At 45.2% G+C, this 13,868-nt stretch overlaps 2 protein-coding genes across 2 annotated transcripts; both read right to left on the bottom strand.

The window, feature by feature from the left end:
* Positions 1–718: 718 nt before the first annotated feature.
* Positions 719–1,678, bottom strand: LOC133550487 (odorant receptor 131-2-like). The gene has a single exon (XM_061896467.1). It carries the CDS (start codon positions 1,676–1,678, stop codon positions 719–721), a length of 960 nt encoding a protein of 319 aa, XP_061752451.1.
* Positions 1,679–12,427: 10,749 nt separating this feature from the next.
* Positions 12,428–13,393, bottom strand: LOC133550488 (odorant receptor 131-2-like). The gene has a single exon (XM_061896468.1). It carries the CDS (start codon positions 13,391–13,393, stop codon positions 12,428–12,430), a length of 966 nt encoding a protein of 321 aa, XP_061752452.1.
* Between the last annotated feature and the right edge of the window lie 475 nt (positions 13,394–13,868).

Consider the following 13,868-nt stretch of genomic DNA (forward strand, 5'->3'; position numbering starts at 1 on the left):
TAACTAGGGAACTGAACTCCTGAACAAAATGGGGAGCGCAATGGCTGTACCTCAGTGTGTGGTGGAAGACTGTAAGTGAGTGTGCAGCCCCATACATTTCTCCTCATGAGCAAAATTCAAATCTGTCTCTGCTTGATTTATTGCTTCTTGTCCTGTTTAATAGATAGTTCGGTGCTTAAACCTGACAGCTTATGTTGGCTTTTAATATGCCGTTCTAATCGTGATTTTTTTTTTTTACCACAGATATCACACTGGACATGAACGTGGGGATTATGTTTGCACATGAATGAGTGACGGCAGTCCCAAGCGACGCAATTTCGCACAAAAAAGGGAAAAAGTAAGCTGCTGTTGACACCGCCTGTCAAAGCGCGATGTAACTAGGGAACTCCTAAATAAAGAGGGGAGCGTGGGGGCTGTACCTCAGAGCGTGGTGGAAGACTGTAACTGAATGTGCAGCCCCATACCTTTCTCCTCATGAGCAAAATTCAAATCTGTCTCTGCTTGATTCCTTGCTTCTTGTCCTGTTTAATAGATAGTTCGGTGCTTAAACCTGACAGCTTATGTTGGCTTTTAATATGCCGTTCTAATCGTGATTTATTTTTTTTTACCACAGATATCACACTGGACATGAAGGTGGGGATTAAGTAATGAGTGACGGCAGTCCCAAGCGACACAATGTCGCACAGAAAGGGAAAAAGCAAGCTGCTGTAGAGAACCGTCAGGACGCGATCACAGCTTTGACGTGAGCGACCGCCACTTTGGACGGAGAGCAGAAATAGTGCATGAGGACGGCTCGGATGGTCTGATCCCTCAGGCCGTAGATGAGCGAGCCCATACATCTGGGCATGAAGAAAAAACACACAAACATAAAAGATTGCATTCGTATAAAAGTAACCCACGGGGTGACCCTGGCCATAAACATCAAAGTGGTGTTGTAGAGCGCAGACAGGACGGTGAGGCCCAGCTGCAACAGGTGCAGCAGCAGAGTCTTCTGGGCTTTACGGGCCGACTGCCCGTCCGTGGACGCCGACCTGGCTGCCACCGCCACGCCGATGTAGCTGCAGACGATGACCAAGCTCGCCGAGCCGAACAGAAACCCCGTGTAGCCCGTTCGGTATTGATCAGACAGGGGCAGGAGGATGATGCTGGAGCTGCTGCACTGCTCGGGCATCTTCAGAGTCTCCAGCTGGTCGAAGGGAAACCGCAGCAGTATGAGCACCACGGTGAGAACCTGGAGGAACGAGAAAGTCCAAACGGAGAGCACGGCCGCCCCCGTGTTCCTGACGGTGATGATGGAGGCGTGTCTGAGAGGGTGGCACACCGCCACGTATCTCTCCAGGGACATCACCACCAGCACCAGAGGGGTGATGTCATTGGTGAGGTTGGTGAGCATGACGAGGACGCCGCACTGGGGGTAGGTGAGGATGACCCGGTAGGCGTGCAGCAGGTACAACACCTGGCTGATGGCCATCTGCAGCGTGTCCGCCAGGAGGAGGTGGAAGAGCAGGATGTAGCGAGACGTCTCCCGGAACACCCGTTTGCTCCTCAAGGTGAGCATCATCACGACGTTGATGAAGAGGAAGACCAGGCAGGCCGCCGAGGTCACGCTGGACGACAACACCCGCTCCACCAGACCCAGCCGGGTCACGTTGGACTGCGACAAGGCTTGTCGGAACATGGGAGTCAACACGCAGACAACATGGAGCCCTAAAAGAGCAGCAGTCCGACGCACGCTCTCTTTATGCGCTTGTTTGCCCCGTGCTGATTGGTCCAAACTCTGTCATGTGACCCACGTCACAACACCCTGTGACCACGCCCCCTCCAACAGTCCTCCCGTGTCATCGTCAGACTGGACGAGCGCAAGAGACAACGTGAATAAACGATTATTTTTAAGGTCAAATCTGCATTTTGTCCACAGTCAGTCAATCAATCAATGTTTATTTATATAGGCCTTAATCACTAGTGAGTCTAACATAATAGTGAGAGTCCAGTCCATAGTGGATCTAACATAATAGTGAGAGTCCAGTCCATAGTGGATCTAACATAATAGTGAGAGTCCAGTCCGTAGTGGATGTAACATAATAGTGAGAGTCCAGTCCATAGTGGATCTAACATAATAGTGAGAGTCCAGTCCATTGTGGATCTAACATAATAATGAGAGTCCAGTCCATAGTGGATCTAACATAATAGTGAGAGTCCAGTCCTAGTGGATCTAACATAATAGTGAGAGTCCAGTCCATAGTGGATCTAACATAATAGTGAGAGTCCAGTCCATAGTGGATCTAGCATAATAGTGATAGTCCAGTCCATAGTGGATCTGACATAATAGTGTGAGAGTCCAGTCCAAAGTGGATCTAACATAATAGTGGGAGTCCAGTCCATAGTGGATCTAACATAATAGTGAGAGTCCAGTCCATAGTGGATCCAACATAATAGTGAGAGTCCAGTCCTTAGTGGATCTAACATAATAATGAGAGTCCAGTCCATAGTGGATCTAACATAATAGTGAGAGTCCATTCCAAAGTGGATCTAACATAATAGTGAGAGTCCAGTCCATTGTGGAGCTAACATTATAGTGAGAGTCCAGTCCATAGTGGATCTAACATAATGGTGAGAGTCCAGTCCATAGTGGATCCAACATAATAGTGAGAGTCCAGTCCATAGTGGATCTAACGTAATAGTGAGAGTCCAGTCCATAGTGGATCTAACAAAATAGTGAGAGTCCAGTCCATAGTGGATCTAACATAATAGTGAGAGTCCAGTCCATAGTGGATCTAACATAATAATGAGAGTCCAGTCCATAGTGGATCTAACATAATAATGAGAGTCCAGTCCATAGTGGATCTAACATATTAGTGAGAGTTCAGTCCATAGTGGATCTAACATAATAGAGAGAGTCCAGTCCATAGTGGATCTAACATAATAGTGAGAGTCCAGTCCATAGTGGATCTAACATAATAGTGAGAGTCCAGTCCATAGTGGATCTAACATAATAGTGAGAGTCCCGTCCATAGTGGATCTAACATAATAGTGAGAGTCCAGTCCATAGTGGATCTAACATAATAGTGAGAGTCCAGTCCATAGTGGATCTAACATAATAGTGAGAGTCCAGTCCATAGTGGATCTAACATAATAGTGAGAGTCCAGTCCATAGTGGATCTAACATAATAGAGAGAGTCCAGTCCATAGTGGATCTAACATAATAGTGAGAGTCCAGTCCATAGTGGATCTAACATAATAGTGAGAGTCCAGTCCATAGTGGATCTAACATAATAGTGAGAGTCCAGTCCATAGTAAGGCCAGCAGGAGACCATCCCAAACGACGACGGGTTAACATCACAGAGATGTCCCCAAGCGGTCCACCTCAGGTCCCGACTTTGAACAGCCAGCACTTCATCCATGGCCACCGCCGGACTTGTGCCCCCCGCACCCCTCCACAAGGGAGAGGGGGGCGGAGGAGAAAAAGAAAAGAGACGGCAGATCAACTGGTTGTGAGTTCAAACCCCGGCCGAGTCACACCAAAGACAATAAAAATGGGACCCGTTACCTTCCTGCCTGGCACTCGGCATCAAAGGTTGGAATTGGAGGGTTAAATCACCGAAAATGATTCCCGGGCGTGGCCACCGCTGCTGCTCACTGCTCCCCTCACCTCCCAGGGGGTGAACAAGGGTGATGGGTCAAATGTGGAGAATAATCCCGCCTCACCTAGTGTGTGTGTGACAATCATTGGTACTTGAACTTTACTTTTTAACAAACCACGGCCCGCCGACAAATTGTAGCGTCCTGGAAGAGTTAGTGCTGCAAGGGATTCCGGGTATTTGTTGTGTTGTGTTTATGGTGTGTGACGGTGCGGGTGTTCTCCCGAAATGTGGAGCATGAGGAGGTTGAGGTGGGGGGAGGGTAGGGGGTAGCGGGCGGTGTATATTGTAGCGTCCCGGAAGAGTTAGTGCTGCAAGGGGTTCTGGGTGTTACGGTGAGGATGTTCTCCCAAAATGTCTTCGTCATTCTTGTTTGGTGTGGGTTCACATATTAGTAACACTGTTAAAGTTGTTTATACGGCCACCCTCAGTGTGACCTGTATGGCTTTTGACCAAGTATGCCTTGCATTCATTTGTGTGTGTCATGACACAAGTTTAATCCGACCCACACGGAGATTGGGTTCGTAGCAATAGTCTAACAACAATGACGCTGCAATTATATCGCCATCTATTGGAGAACGTGAATGATTCAGGTCCATGACCTTTGATCACTTAAATGATCCGATGCAAACAACCTTATCTAGTCATGGTGCAAAAAAATAAATAAATAGAAAAACATCCATCCATCCATTTCCTACCGCTTATTCCCTTTGGAGTTGCCAGGGGGCGTGCTGGTGCCTTTCTCAGCTACAATTGGGCGGAAGGCGGCGTACACCCTGGACAAATCGCCACCTCATCGCAGAATAGAAAAACAATAATAAATTAATACCTCCAGTCGTGGTCAAAAGTTTACATATAATTGTAAAGAACATAATGTCATGGCTGTCTTGAGTTTCCAGTAATTTATACAATGGACAAAGATAAGTGAAGTGAATTATATTTATATAGCGCTTTTTCTCTAGTGACTCAAAGCGCTTTACATAGTGAAACCCAATATCTAAGTTAGGTTTAAACCAGTGTGGGTGGCACTGGGAGCAGGTGGGTAAAGTGCCTTGCCTAAGGACACAACGGCAGTGACTAGGATGGCAGAAGCGGGAATCGAACCTGGAACCCTCAAGTTGCTGGCACGGCCGCTCTACCAACCGAGCTATACCGCTAAGATAAGACCTTCTGGAGGAAAGTTCTGTGGTCAGATGAAACACAACTGGAACCGTTTGGCCACAATACCCAACAATATGTTTGGAGAGGAAAAGGTGAGGCCTTTAATCCCAGGACCACCACACCTACTGTCAAGCATGGTGATGGTGGTGGTGGTATTATGCTGTGGGCCTGTTTTGCTGCCAAAGGAACTGGTGCTTTACACAGACTAAATAGGACGATGAAAAAGGAGGATTACCTCCAAATTGTTCCAGGACAACCCGGAGGTTGGGTCCTGACTTAAACGTGTGGACAATGCTGAAGAAACAAGTCCACAATTTAGCTGAACTGCACCACTTGTCAAGAGGGGTGGTCAAAAAATTCAACCGGAAGCTTGTGGATGGCTACCAAAAGTGCGTCATTGCAGTGAAACCTGCCTAAGGACATGTAACCCATATTTGACAACTTTGAGACCTCCGAATTCGGGAGACGGGGGGGAGAGGGGCGTTTGGTGGTAGCAGGGGGTGTATATTGTAGCGTCCTGCAAGAGTTAGTGCAGCAAGGGCGTCGTTCCGTTGTGTTTATGTTTTGCTACGGTGCAGATGTTCCACAGAAATGTGTTTGTCATTCTTGTTTAGTGTGGGTTCACAGTGTGGCGCATATTTGTAACAGTGTTAAGAGTTGTTTAAACGGCCACCCTCAGTGTGACCTGTATGGCTGTTGACCAAGTATGCCTTGCATTCAAACGGCCGTCACACTGTTTGTATGGAGGAAACATATTTGATGTTCAAACCGATAAACTTTTTTTTGTGTGTGCAAATAATCATTCACGTTAGAATTTGATGCCAGCAACACGTGACAAAGAAGTTGGGAAAAGTGGCAATGAATACTGATAAAGTTGAGGAATGCTCATCAAACGCTTATATGGAACATCCCACCGGTGTGCAGGCTAATTGGGAACAGGTGGGTGCCATGATTGGGTATAAAAGCAGCTTCCATGAAATGCTAATTTATTCACAAACAAAGATGGGGGTGAAGGTCACCAATTTGTAAGCAAATTGTCGAACAGTTTTAGAGCAACATTTCTCAACGAACTATTGCAAGGAATTTAGGGATTTTACCATCCACGGTCCGTAAAACCATCAAAAGGTTCAGAGAATCTGGCGAAATCACTGAAATTACGGACCATGATCCCTCAGGCGGCAAAAAAACCCGACATCAGTGTGTAAAGGATATCACCACATGGGCTCAGGAACACTTCGTAACACCACTATCAGTAACTACAGTTGGTCGCTACATCTGTAAGTGCAAGTTAAAACTCTAGTATGCAAAGCGAAAGCCACTCTCTCCTTTGAGTCACACATTAAAAGCGTTACTAAAACGTCATTCTTTCATCTCCGTAATATCGCTAAAATTCGCTCCATTCTGTCCACTAAAGACGCCGAGATCATTATCCATGCGTTTGTTACGCCTCGTCTCGATTACTGTAACGTATTATTTCCGGGTCTCCCCGAAAATAATACGTTACAGCTCGTTCGGTTATAGCTCGGTTGGTAGAGCGGCCGTGCCAGCAACCTGAGGGTTGCAGGTTCCATTCCCGCTTCCGCCATCCTAGTCACTGCCGTTGTGTCCTTGGGCAAGACACTTTACCCACCTGCTCCCAGTGCCACCCACACTGCTTTAAATGTAACTTAGATATTGGGTTTCACTATGTAAAAGCGCTTTGAGTCACTAGAGAAAAGCGCTATATAAATATAATTCAATTCAATCTAGAACTCATTGACGTAAATTGTGCTACGAATACAAAACAGGACGTGAACATACAGTACAGGCGCTACACCTATTTTGGATGTGTCATGATTATGTTAAGTTGAATTATTTACTCTACTTTATATTTATATAGCGCTTTTCTCAAGTGACTCAAAGCGCTTTACATAGTGACACCCAATATCTAAGTTACATTTAAACCAGTGTGGGTGGCACTGGGAGCAGGTGAGTAAAGTGTCTTGCCCAAGGACACAACGGCAGTAACTAGGATGGCATAAGCGGGAATCGAACCTGCAACCCTCAAGTTGCTGGCACGGCCACTCTACCAACCGAGCTATTTGCTGTTAGTTTTGGACTTCCTTAGTTCCTGGTTGCACTTCCTTGTTGTTTTTTTTGTCACTATGGTTACTTATGATTTCCTACTGCCTCTTGTCCAATCAAGAGACAATATTCAAGCCTGCCCTTTTTGATCACTTTTCCTGGGTTCCTTGTTTGCGGTAAGCAACAGTTACGTATTCCTGTTTTAGACTCTGTCCTAAGCCTTAGCCTTAGCTTCCCGTGCGTTCGGCACGCCGTTCTTTCGTTTGTTTCTGTCTGTTTAGTACAGTGTATTATTTATTCAATCAAATCCTACCTTTACGTGTCCTTGTCTGCGTTGGAGGAACGATCCCGCATAAAGATGTGACCCCCAAATGATAGGATTTTCTTTATTTTTATGAATATTTACATTAAACGCTTGACCGAATACCGAATACCGAATAATGAATGCAGTTTTTCAAAAAATTTTTTAATATTGCATAAATAAGTCTCATCTTAAAACTCATCTGTATACTCTAGCCTTTAAATAGACCTCCTTTTTAGACCAGTTGATCTGCCGCTTCTTTTCTTTCTCCTATGTCCCCCCCTCCCTTGTGGAGGGGGTCCGGTCCGATGACCATGGATGAAGTACTGACTGTCCAGAGTCGAGACCCAGGATGGACCGCTCGTCGGGACCCAGGATGGACCGCTCGCCTGTATCGGTTGGGGACATCTCTACGCTGCTGATCCGCTTGAGATGGTTTCCTGTGGACGGGACTCTCACTGCTGTCTTGGAGCCACTATGGATTGAACTTTCACAGCATCATGTTAGACCCGCTCGACATCCATTGCTTTCGGTCCCCTAGAGGGGGGGGGTTGCCCACATCTGAGGTCCTCTCCAAGGTTTCTCATAGTCAGCATTGTCGCTGGCGTCCCACTGAATGTGAATTCTCCCTGCCCACTGGGTGTGAGTTTTCCTTGCCCTTTTGTGGGTTCTTCCGAGGATGTTGTAGTCGTAATGATTTGTGCAGTCCTTTGAGACATTTGTGATTTGGGGCTATATAAATAAACATTGATTGATTGAGTGATTGATAAATAGCCTAGAATAAATATTTAGACATGTTTTTCAAATAAAGTATTTTTTTATTGAATATTGACATTTTTTTAATATTCCAGTAGCCTTTGCTTTTCAAAAAAAGCACACAGTTTTTCATTTATATTAGGCCTTCACACAAAACATGCATTCCAAAAAAAAAATAAAGTGCATTAAAGTGGATAAACCCACAACAAATGAATTATTGTCCTTTTAGCAAAAGTCTGCTTAGCCACAGTAGATATGCTAATAATGTAAACAGAGGCCCCACTAAATCTCAATTAAGTGTGTGCTTGTAACCTCATACACTTATACAGGTACACAACATATCCCAAAGTCATCGCACGTTGGTTGATTGCGTCAAAAAAATTGCGTCACACGCCACTATTCGGCCTTGTTCTTAACTCATTCCACCGAAGGCCGAATCTGGCTTTTTTTGCCATATTCGGTCGAATATACTCGGTTACCGATTAATCGGTGCATCCCTAGTACCATGAATTGATTAACGTGGACTCCGACTTAAACAAGTTGAAAAACTTATTGGGGTGTTACCATTTAGTGGTCAATTGTACGGAATATGTACTGAACTGTGCAATCTACTAATAAAAGTATCAATCAATCAATCTATTAACTAGAAGGTATGTACAGGTTATGTCATGTTCTTACTCCCCTTCCTTAGACCCATTGGGTGTGGCTAGTTAGTCACTTTTTACAAACATCGATTACCATTGATTCTGACAGTTTTCTCAATCCTGACACAGCAGAGACTGGATGTGAGGACGACTCTGATCGACCTCAATCAATCTATTAACTAGATACTCTAAGCCAGGGGTGCCCATTACGTCGATCGCGAGCTATTAGTCGATCACGGAGGCTGTGTCAGTCCATCGCCGGCCGGGCATTAAAAAAAATAGACCTAAAACTTAGCGATAATCAATCTTCACTAAGACGTCACTTGATTGACATTCAACCACGGAGTTTGCCGCCAGTGTATTTCTTGTAAAGTGTATAAAAACATCATTGATATATAAACTATCAGACTGCGTGGTGGGTAATAGTGGCTTTCAGTCGGCCTTTCACGTAAATAAGCTTTAAACCTCCTTCCTCGCCAAGATTTACTAATGCTTGAAGTGGACTGGACCTAACTGGACCGTTTGGTGGACACATAAAGTATTGAAGGTATGTACAGGTTATGTCATGTTCTTAGTCCCCTTTCTTAGACCAATTGGGTGTGGCTGGTTGGTCACTTTTTACAAACATCGATTACCATTGATTCTGACAGTTTTCTCCATCCTGACACAGCAGAGATAGGATGTGAGGACGACTCTGATCGACCTCAATCAATCAATCAATCTATTAACTAGATACTCTAAGCCAGGGGTGCCCATTACGTCGATCGCGAGCTATTAGTCGATCACGGAGGCTGTGTCAGTCCATCGCCGGCCGGGCATTAAAAAAAATAGACCTAAAAATTAGCGATAATCAATCTTCACTAAGACGTCACTTGATTGACATTCAACCACGGAGTTTGCCGCCAGTGTATTTCTTGTAAAGTGTATAAAAACATCATTGATATACAAACTATCAGACTGCGTGGTGGGTAGTAGTGGCTTTCAGTAGGCCTTTCAGGTAAATAAGCTTTAAACCTCCTTCCTCGCCAAGGTTTACCAATGCTTGAAGTGGACTGGACCTAACTGGACCGTTTGGTGGACACATAAAGTATTGAAGGTATGTACAGGTTATGTCATGTTCTTAGTCCCCTTCCTTAGACCAATTAGGTGTGGCTAGTTAGTCACTTTTTACAAACATCGATTACCATTGATTCTGACAGTTTTCTAAATTCTGACACAGCACAGACTGGATGTGAGGACGACTCTGATCGACCTCAATCAATCAATCAATCTATTAACAAGATACTCTAAGCCAGGGGTGCCCATTACGTCGATCGCGAGCTATTAGTCGATCACGGAGGCTGTGTCAGTCCATCTCCGGCCGGGCATTTAAAAAAAATAGACCTAAAAATTTGCGATAATCAATCTTCAGTAAGACGTCACTTGATTGACATTCAACCACGGAGTTTGCCGCCAGTGTATTTCTTGTAAAGTGTATAAAAACATCATTGATATATAAACTATCAGACTGCGTGGTGGGTAGTAGTGGCTTTCAGTAGGCCTTTCAGGTTCCTTGCCAAAATTTACTCATGCTTGAAGTGGACTGGACCTAACTGGTCTGTTTGGTGGACACATAAAGTATTGAAGGTATGTACAGGTTATGTCATGTTCTTACTCCCCTTCCTTAGACCAATTGGGTATGGCTGGTTAGTCACTTTTTACAAACATCGATTACCATTGATTCTGACGGTTTTCTCAATCCTGACACAGCAGAGACTGGATGTGAGGACGACTCTGATCGACCTCAATCAATCTATTGACTAGATACTCTAAGCCAGGGGTGCCCATTACGTCGATCACAAGCTATTAGTCGATCACGGAGGCTGTGTCAGTCCATCGCCGGCCGGGCATTAAAAAAAATAGACCTAAAAATTAGCGATAATCAATCTTCAGTAAGACGTCACTTGATTGACATTCAACCACGGAGTTTGCCGCCAGTGTATTTCTTGTAAAGTGTATAAAAACATCATTGATATATAAACTATCAGACTGCGTGGTGGGTAATAGAGGCTTTCAGTAGGCCTTTCACGTAAATAAGCTTTAAACCTCCTTCCTCGCCAAGATTTACTAATGCTTGAAGTGGACTGGACCTAACTGGACCGTTTGGTGGACACATAAAGTATTGAAGGTATGTACAGGTTATGTCATGTTCTTACTCCCCTTCCTTAGACCAATTGGGTGTGGCTGGTTAGTCACTTTTTACAAACATCGATTACCATTGATTCTGACAGTTTTCTCAATCCTGACACAGCAGAGACTGGATGTGAGGACGACTCTGATCGACCTCAATCAATCAATAAATCTATTAACTAGATACTCTAAGCCAGGGGTGCCCATTACGTCGATCGCGAGCTATTAGTCGATCACGGAGGCTGTGTCAGTCCATCGCCGGCCGGGCATTAAAAAAAATAGACCTAAAAATTAGCGATAATCAATCTTCAGTAAGACGTCACTTGATTGACATTCAACCACGGAGTTTGCCGCCAGTGTATTTCTTGTAAAGTGTATAAAAACATCATTGATATACAAACTATCAGACTGCGTGGTGGGTAGTAGTGGCTTTCAGTAGGCCTTTCAGGTAAATAAGCTTTAATCCTCCTTCCTCGCCAAGATTTACTAATGCTTGAAGTGGACTGGACCTAACTGGACCGTTTGGTGGACACAAAGTGTTGAAGGTATGTACAGGTTATGTCATGTTCTTACTCCCCTTCCTTAGACCAATTGGGTGTGGCTGGTTAGTCACTTTTTACAAACATCGATTACCATTGATTCTGACAGTTTTCTCAATCCTGACACAGCAGAGACTGGATGTGAGGACGACTCTGATCGACCTCAATCAATCAATAAATCTATTAACTAGATACTCTAAGCCAGGGGTGCCCATTACGTCGATCGCGAGCTATTAGTCGATCACGGAGGCTGTGTCAGTCCATCGCCGGCCGGGCATTAAAAAAAATAGACCTAAAAATTAGCGATAATCAATCTTCAGTAAGACGTCACTTGATTGACATTCAACCACGGAGTTTGCCGCCAGTGTATTTCTTGTAAAGTGTATAAAAACATCATTGATATACAAACTATCAGACTGCGTGGTGGGTAATAGTGGCTTTCAGTAGGCCTTTCAGGTTCCTCGCCAAAATTTACTAATGCTTGAAGTGGACTGGACCTAACTGGACCGTTTGGTGGACACATAAAGTATTGAAGGTATGTACAGGTTATGTCATGTTCTTACTCGCCTTCCTTAGACCAATTGTGTATGGCTAGTTAGTCACTTTTTACAAACATCGATTACCATTGATTCTGACAGTTTTCTCAATCCTGACACAGCAGAGATAGGATGTGAGGACGACTCTGATCGACCTCAATCAATCAATCAATCTATTAACTAGATACTCTAAGCCAGGGGAGCTCATTACGTCGATCGCGAGCTATTAGTCGATCACGGAGGCTGTGTCAGTCCATCGCCGGCCGGGCATTAAAAAAAATAGACCTAAAAATTAGCGATAATCAATCTTCAGTAAGACGTCACTTGATTGACATTCAACCACGGAGTTTGCCGCCAGTGTATTTCTTGTAAAGTGTATAAAAACATCATTGATATACAAACTATCAGACTGCGTGGTGGGTAATAGTGGCTTTCAGTAGGCCTTTCAGGTAAATAAGCTTTAAACCTCCTTCCTCGCCAAGATTTACTAATGCTTGAAGTGGACTGGACCTAACTGGACCGTTTGGTGGACACATAAAGTATTGAAAGTATGTACAGGTTATGTCATGTTCTTAGTCCCCTTTCTTAGACCAATTGGGTATGGCTGGTTAGTCACTTTTTACAAACATCGATTACCATTGATTCTGACGGTTTTCTCAATCCTGACACAGCAGAGATAGGATGTGAGGACGACTCTGATCGACCGATCCCTCAGCCCGTAGACTAGGGACGCCATACATCGGGGCAAGAATAAAAAACACACAAACAGAAAGGCCTGTACTCGTATAAAGATCAATCTGGGGAAAACGGAGTAAAAAAAAACCACGACGGCGAAGTGGTTACATGACAAGAGTATCAGGCCCAGCTGCAACAGGTGCAGCAGCAGCGTCTGCTGAGCTTTACGGGCCGACTCCTTGTCTCGTTGACTCCTCGACGCGGACCTGGCCGCCATCGCTACGCCGATGTAGCTGCAAACAATGAGCAAGCACACCGAGCTGAACACAAAACCGTTGTAAGCTGTTCTGTAGCGATACAACACGAGCAGGGGAAATAGCCGGTCGCTGCTGCACAGTTCGGGCATCATCAGAGTCTCCAGCTGGTCGAAGTGAAAGCGCAACAATGCGAGCAGAGTGACAAGGTAAAGCAGAGTCAAGATCCAAACGGAGAGCACGGCCGCCCCCGTGTTCCTGACGGTGATGATGGAAGCGTGTCTGAGAGGGTGGCACACAGCCACGTATCTCTCCAGAGACATCAACACCAGTATCAGAGGAGAGACGTTATTGGTCATGATATTCAGCATGACGAGGACGCCGCACTGGGGGTAGGTGAGGATGATCCGGTACGTGTGCAGCAGGTACAACACCTGGCTGATTGCCATCTGCAGCGTGTCCGCCAGGAGGAGGTGGAAGAGCAGGATGTAGCGAGACGTCTCCCGGAACACGAGTTTCCATCTCAAGGTGAGCATCATCACGACGTTGATGACTAGGAACGCCAAGCAGGCCGCCGAGGTCACGCTGGACGACAACACCCGCTCCAGCAGACCCAGCCGGGTCACGTTAGACTGCGACGACGCTTGTCGGAACATGGGAGTCAACACGAAGACGACATGAGCAGCAGTCGACCGCACGCTCTCTTTATACGCTTGTTTGCCCCGTGCTGATATGTCCAAACTCTGTCATGTGACCCACGTCACAGCACCCTGTGACCACGCCCCCTCCAACAGTCCTCCCTTGTCATCGTCAGACCGGACGAGCCCACTCGGGATTTTTAGAGACGAATCTGAATTTTGTCCATAGTCGACAGTCGATCAAATATACGACCACATTGTTTTGCTTCGTTTAAGAAATATCAACAGATTGTATACAGCAGAGTTCACCAACCTTTTTTGAAACCAAGAGCTACTTCTTGGGTACTGATTCATGCGAAGTGCTACCAGTTTGATACACACTTTCATAATATTTTATCAAAACACGAATTGGTATGTCAGACTCAGCCCTGTCTTGGTTTAACTCTTATCTTACCGACCGGTGTCTCACCTTCCCTTTATTTCAAAAATCCTC

Source organism: Nerophis ophidion, linkage group LG04, assembly GCF_033978795.1.
Source record: "Nerophis ophidion isolate RoL-2023_Sa linkage group LG04, RoL_Noph_v1.0, whole genome shotgun sequence".
Classification (NCBI taxonomy): Eukaryota; Metazoa; Chordata; class Actinopteri; order Syngnathiformes; family Syngnathidae; genus Nerophis; species Nerophis ophidion.

Coding starts and splice junctions, on each gene's coding strand:
- LOC133550487 (XM_061896467.1), bottom strand. CDS start 1,678: ATGTTCCGACAAGCCTTGTCGCAGTCCAACGTGACCCGGCTGGGTCTG.
- LOC133550488 (XM_061896468.1), bottom strand. CDS start 13,393: ATGTTCCGACAAGCGTCGTCGCAGTCTAACGTGACCCGGCTGGGTCTG.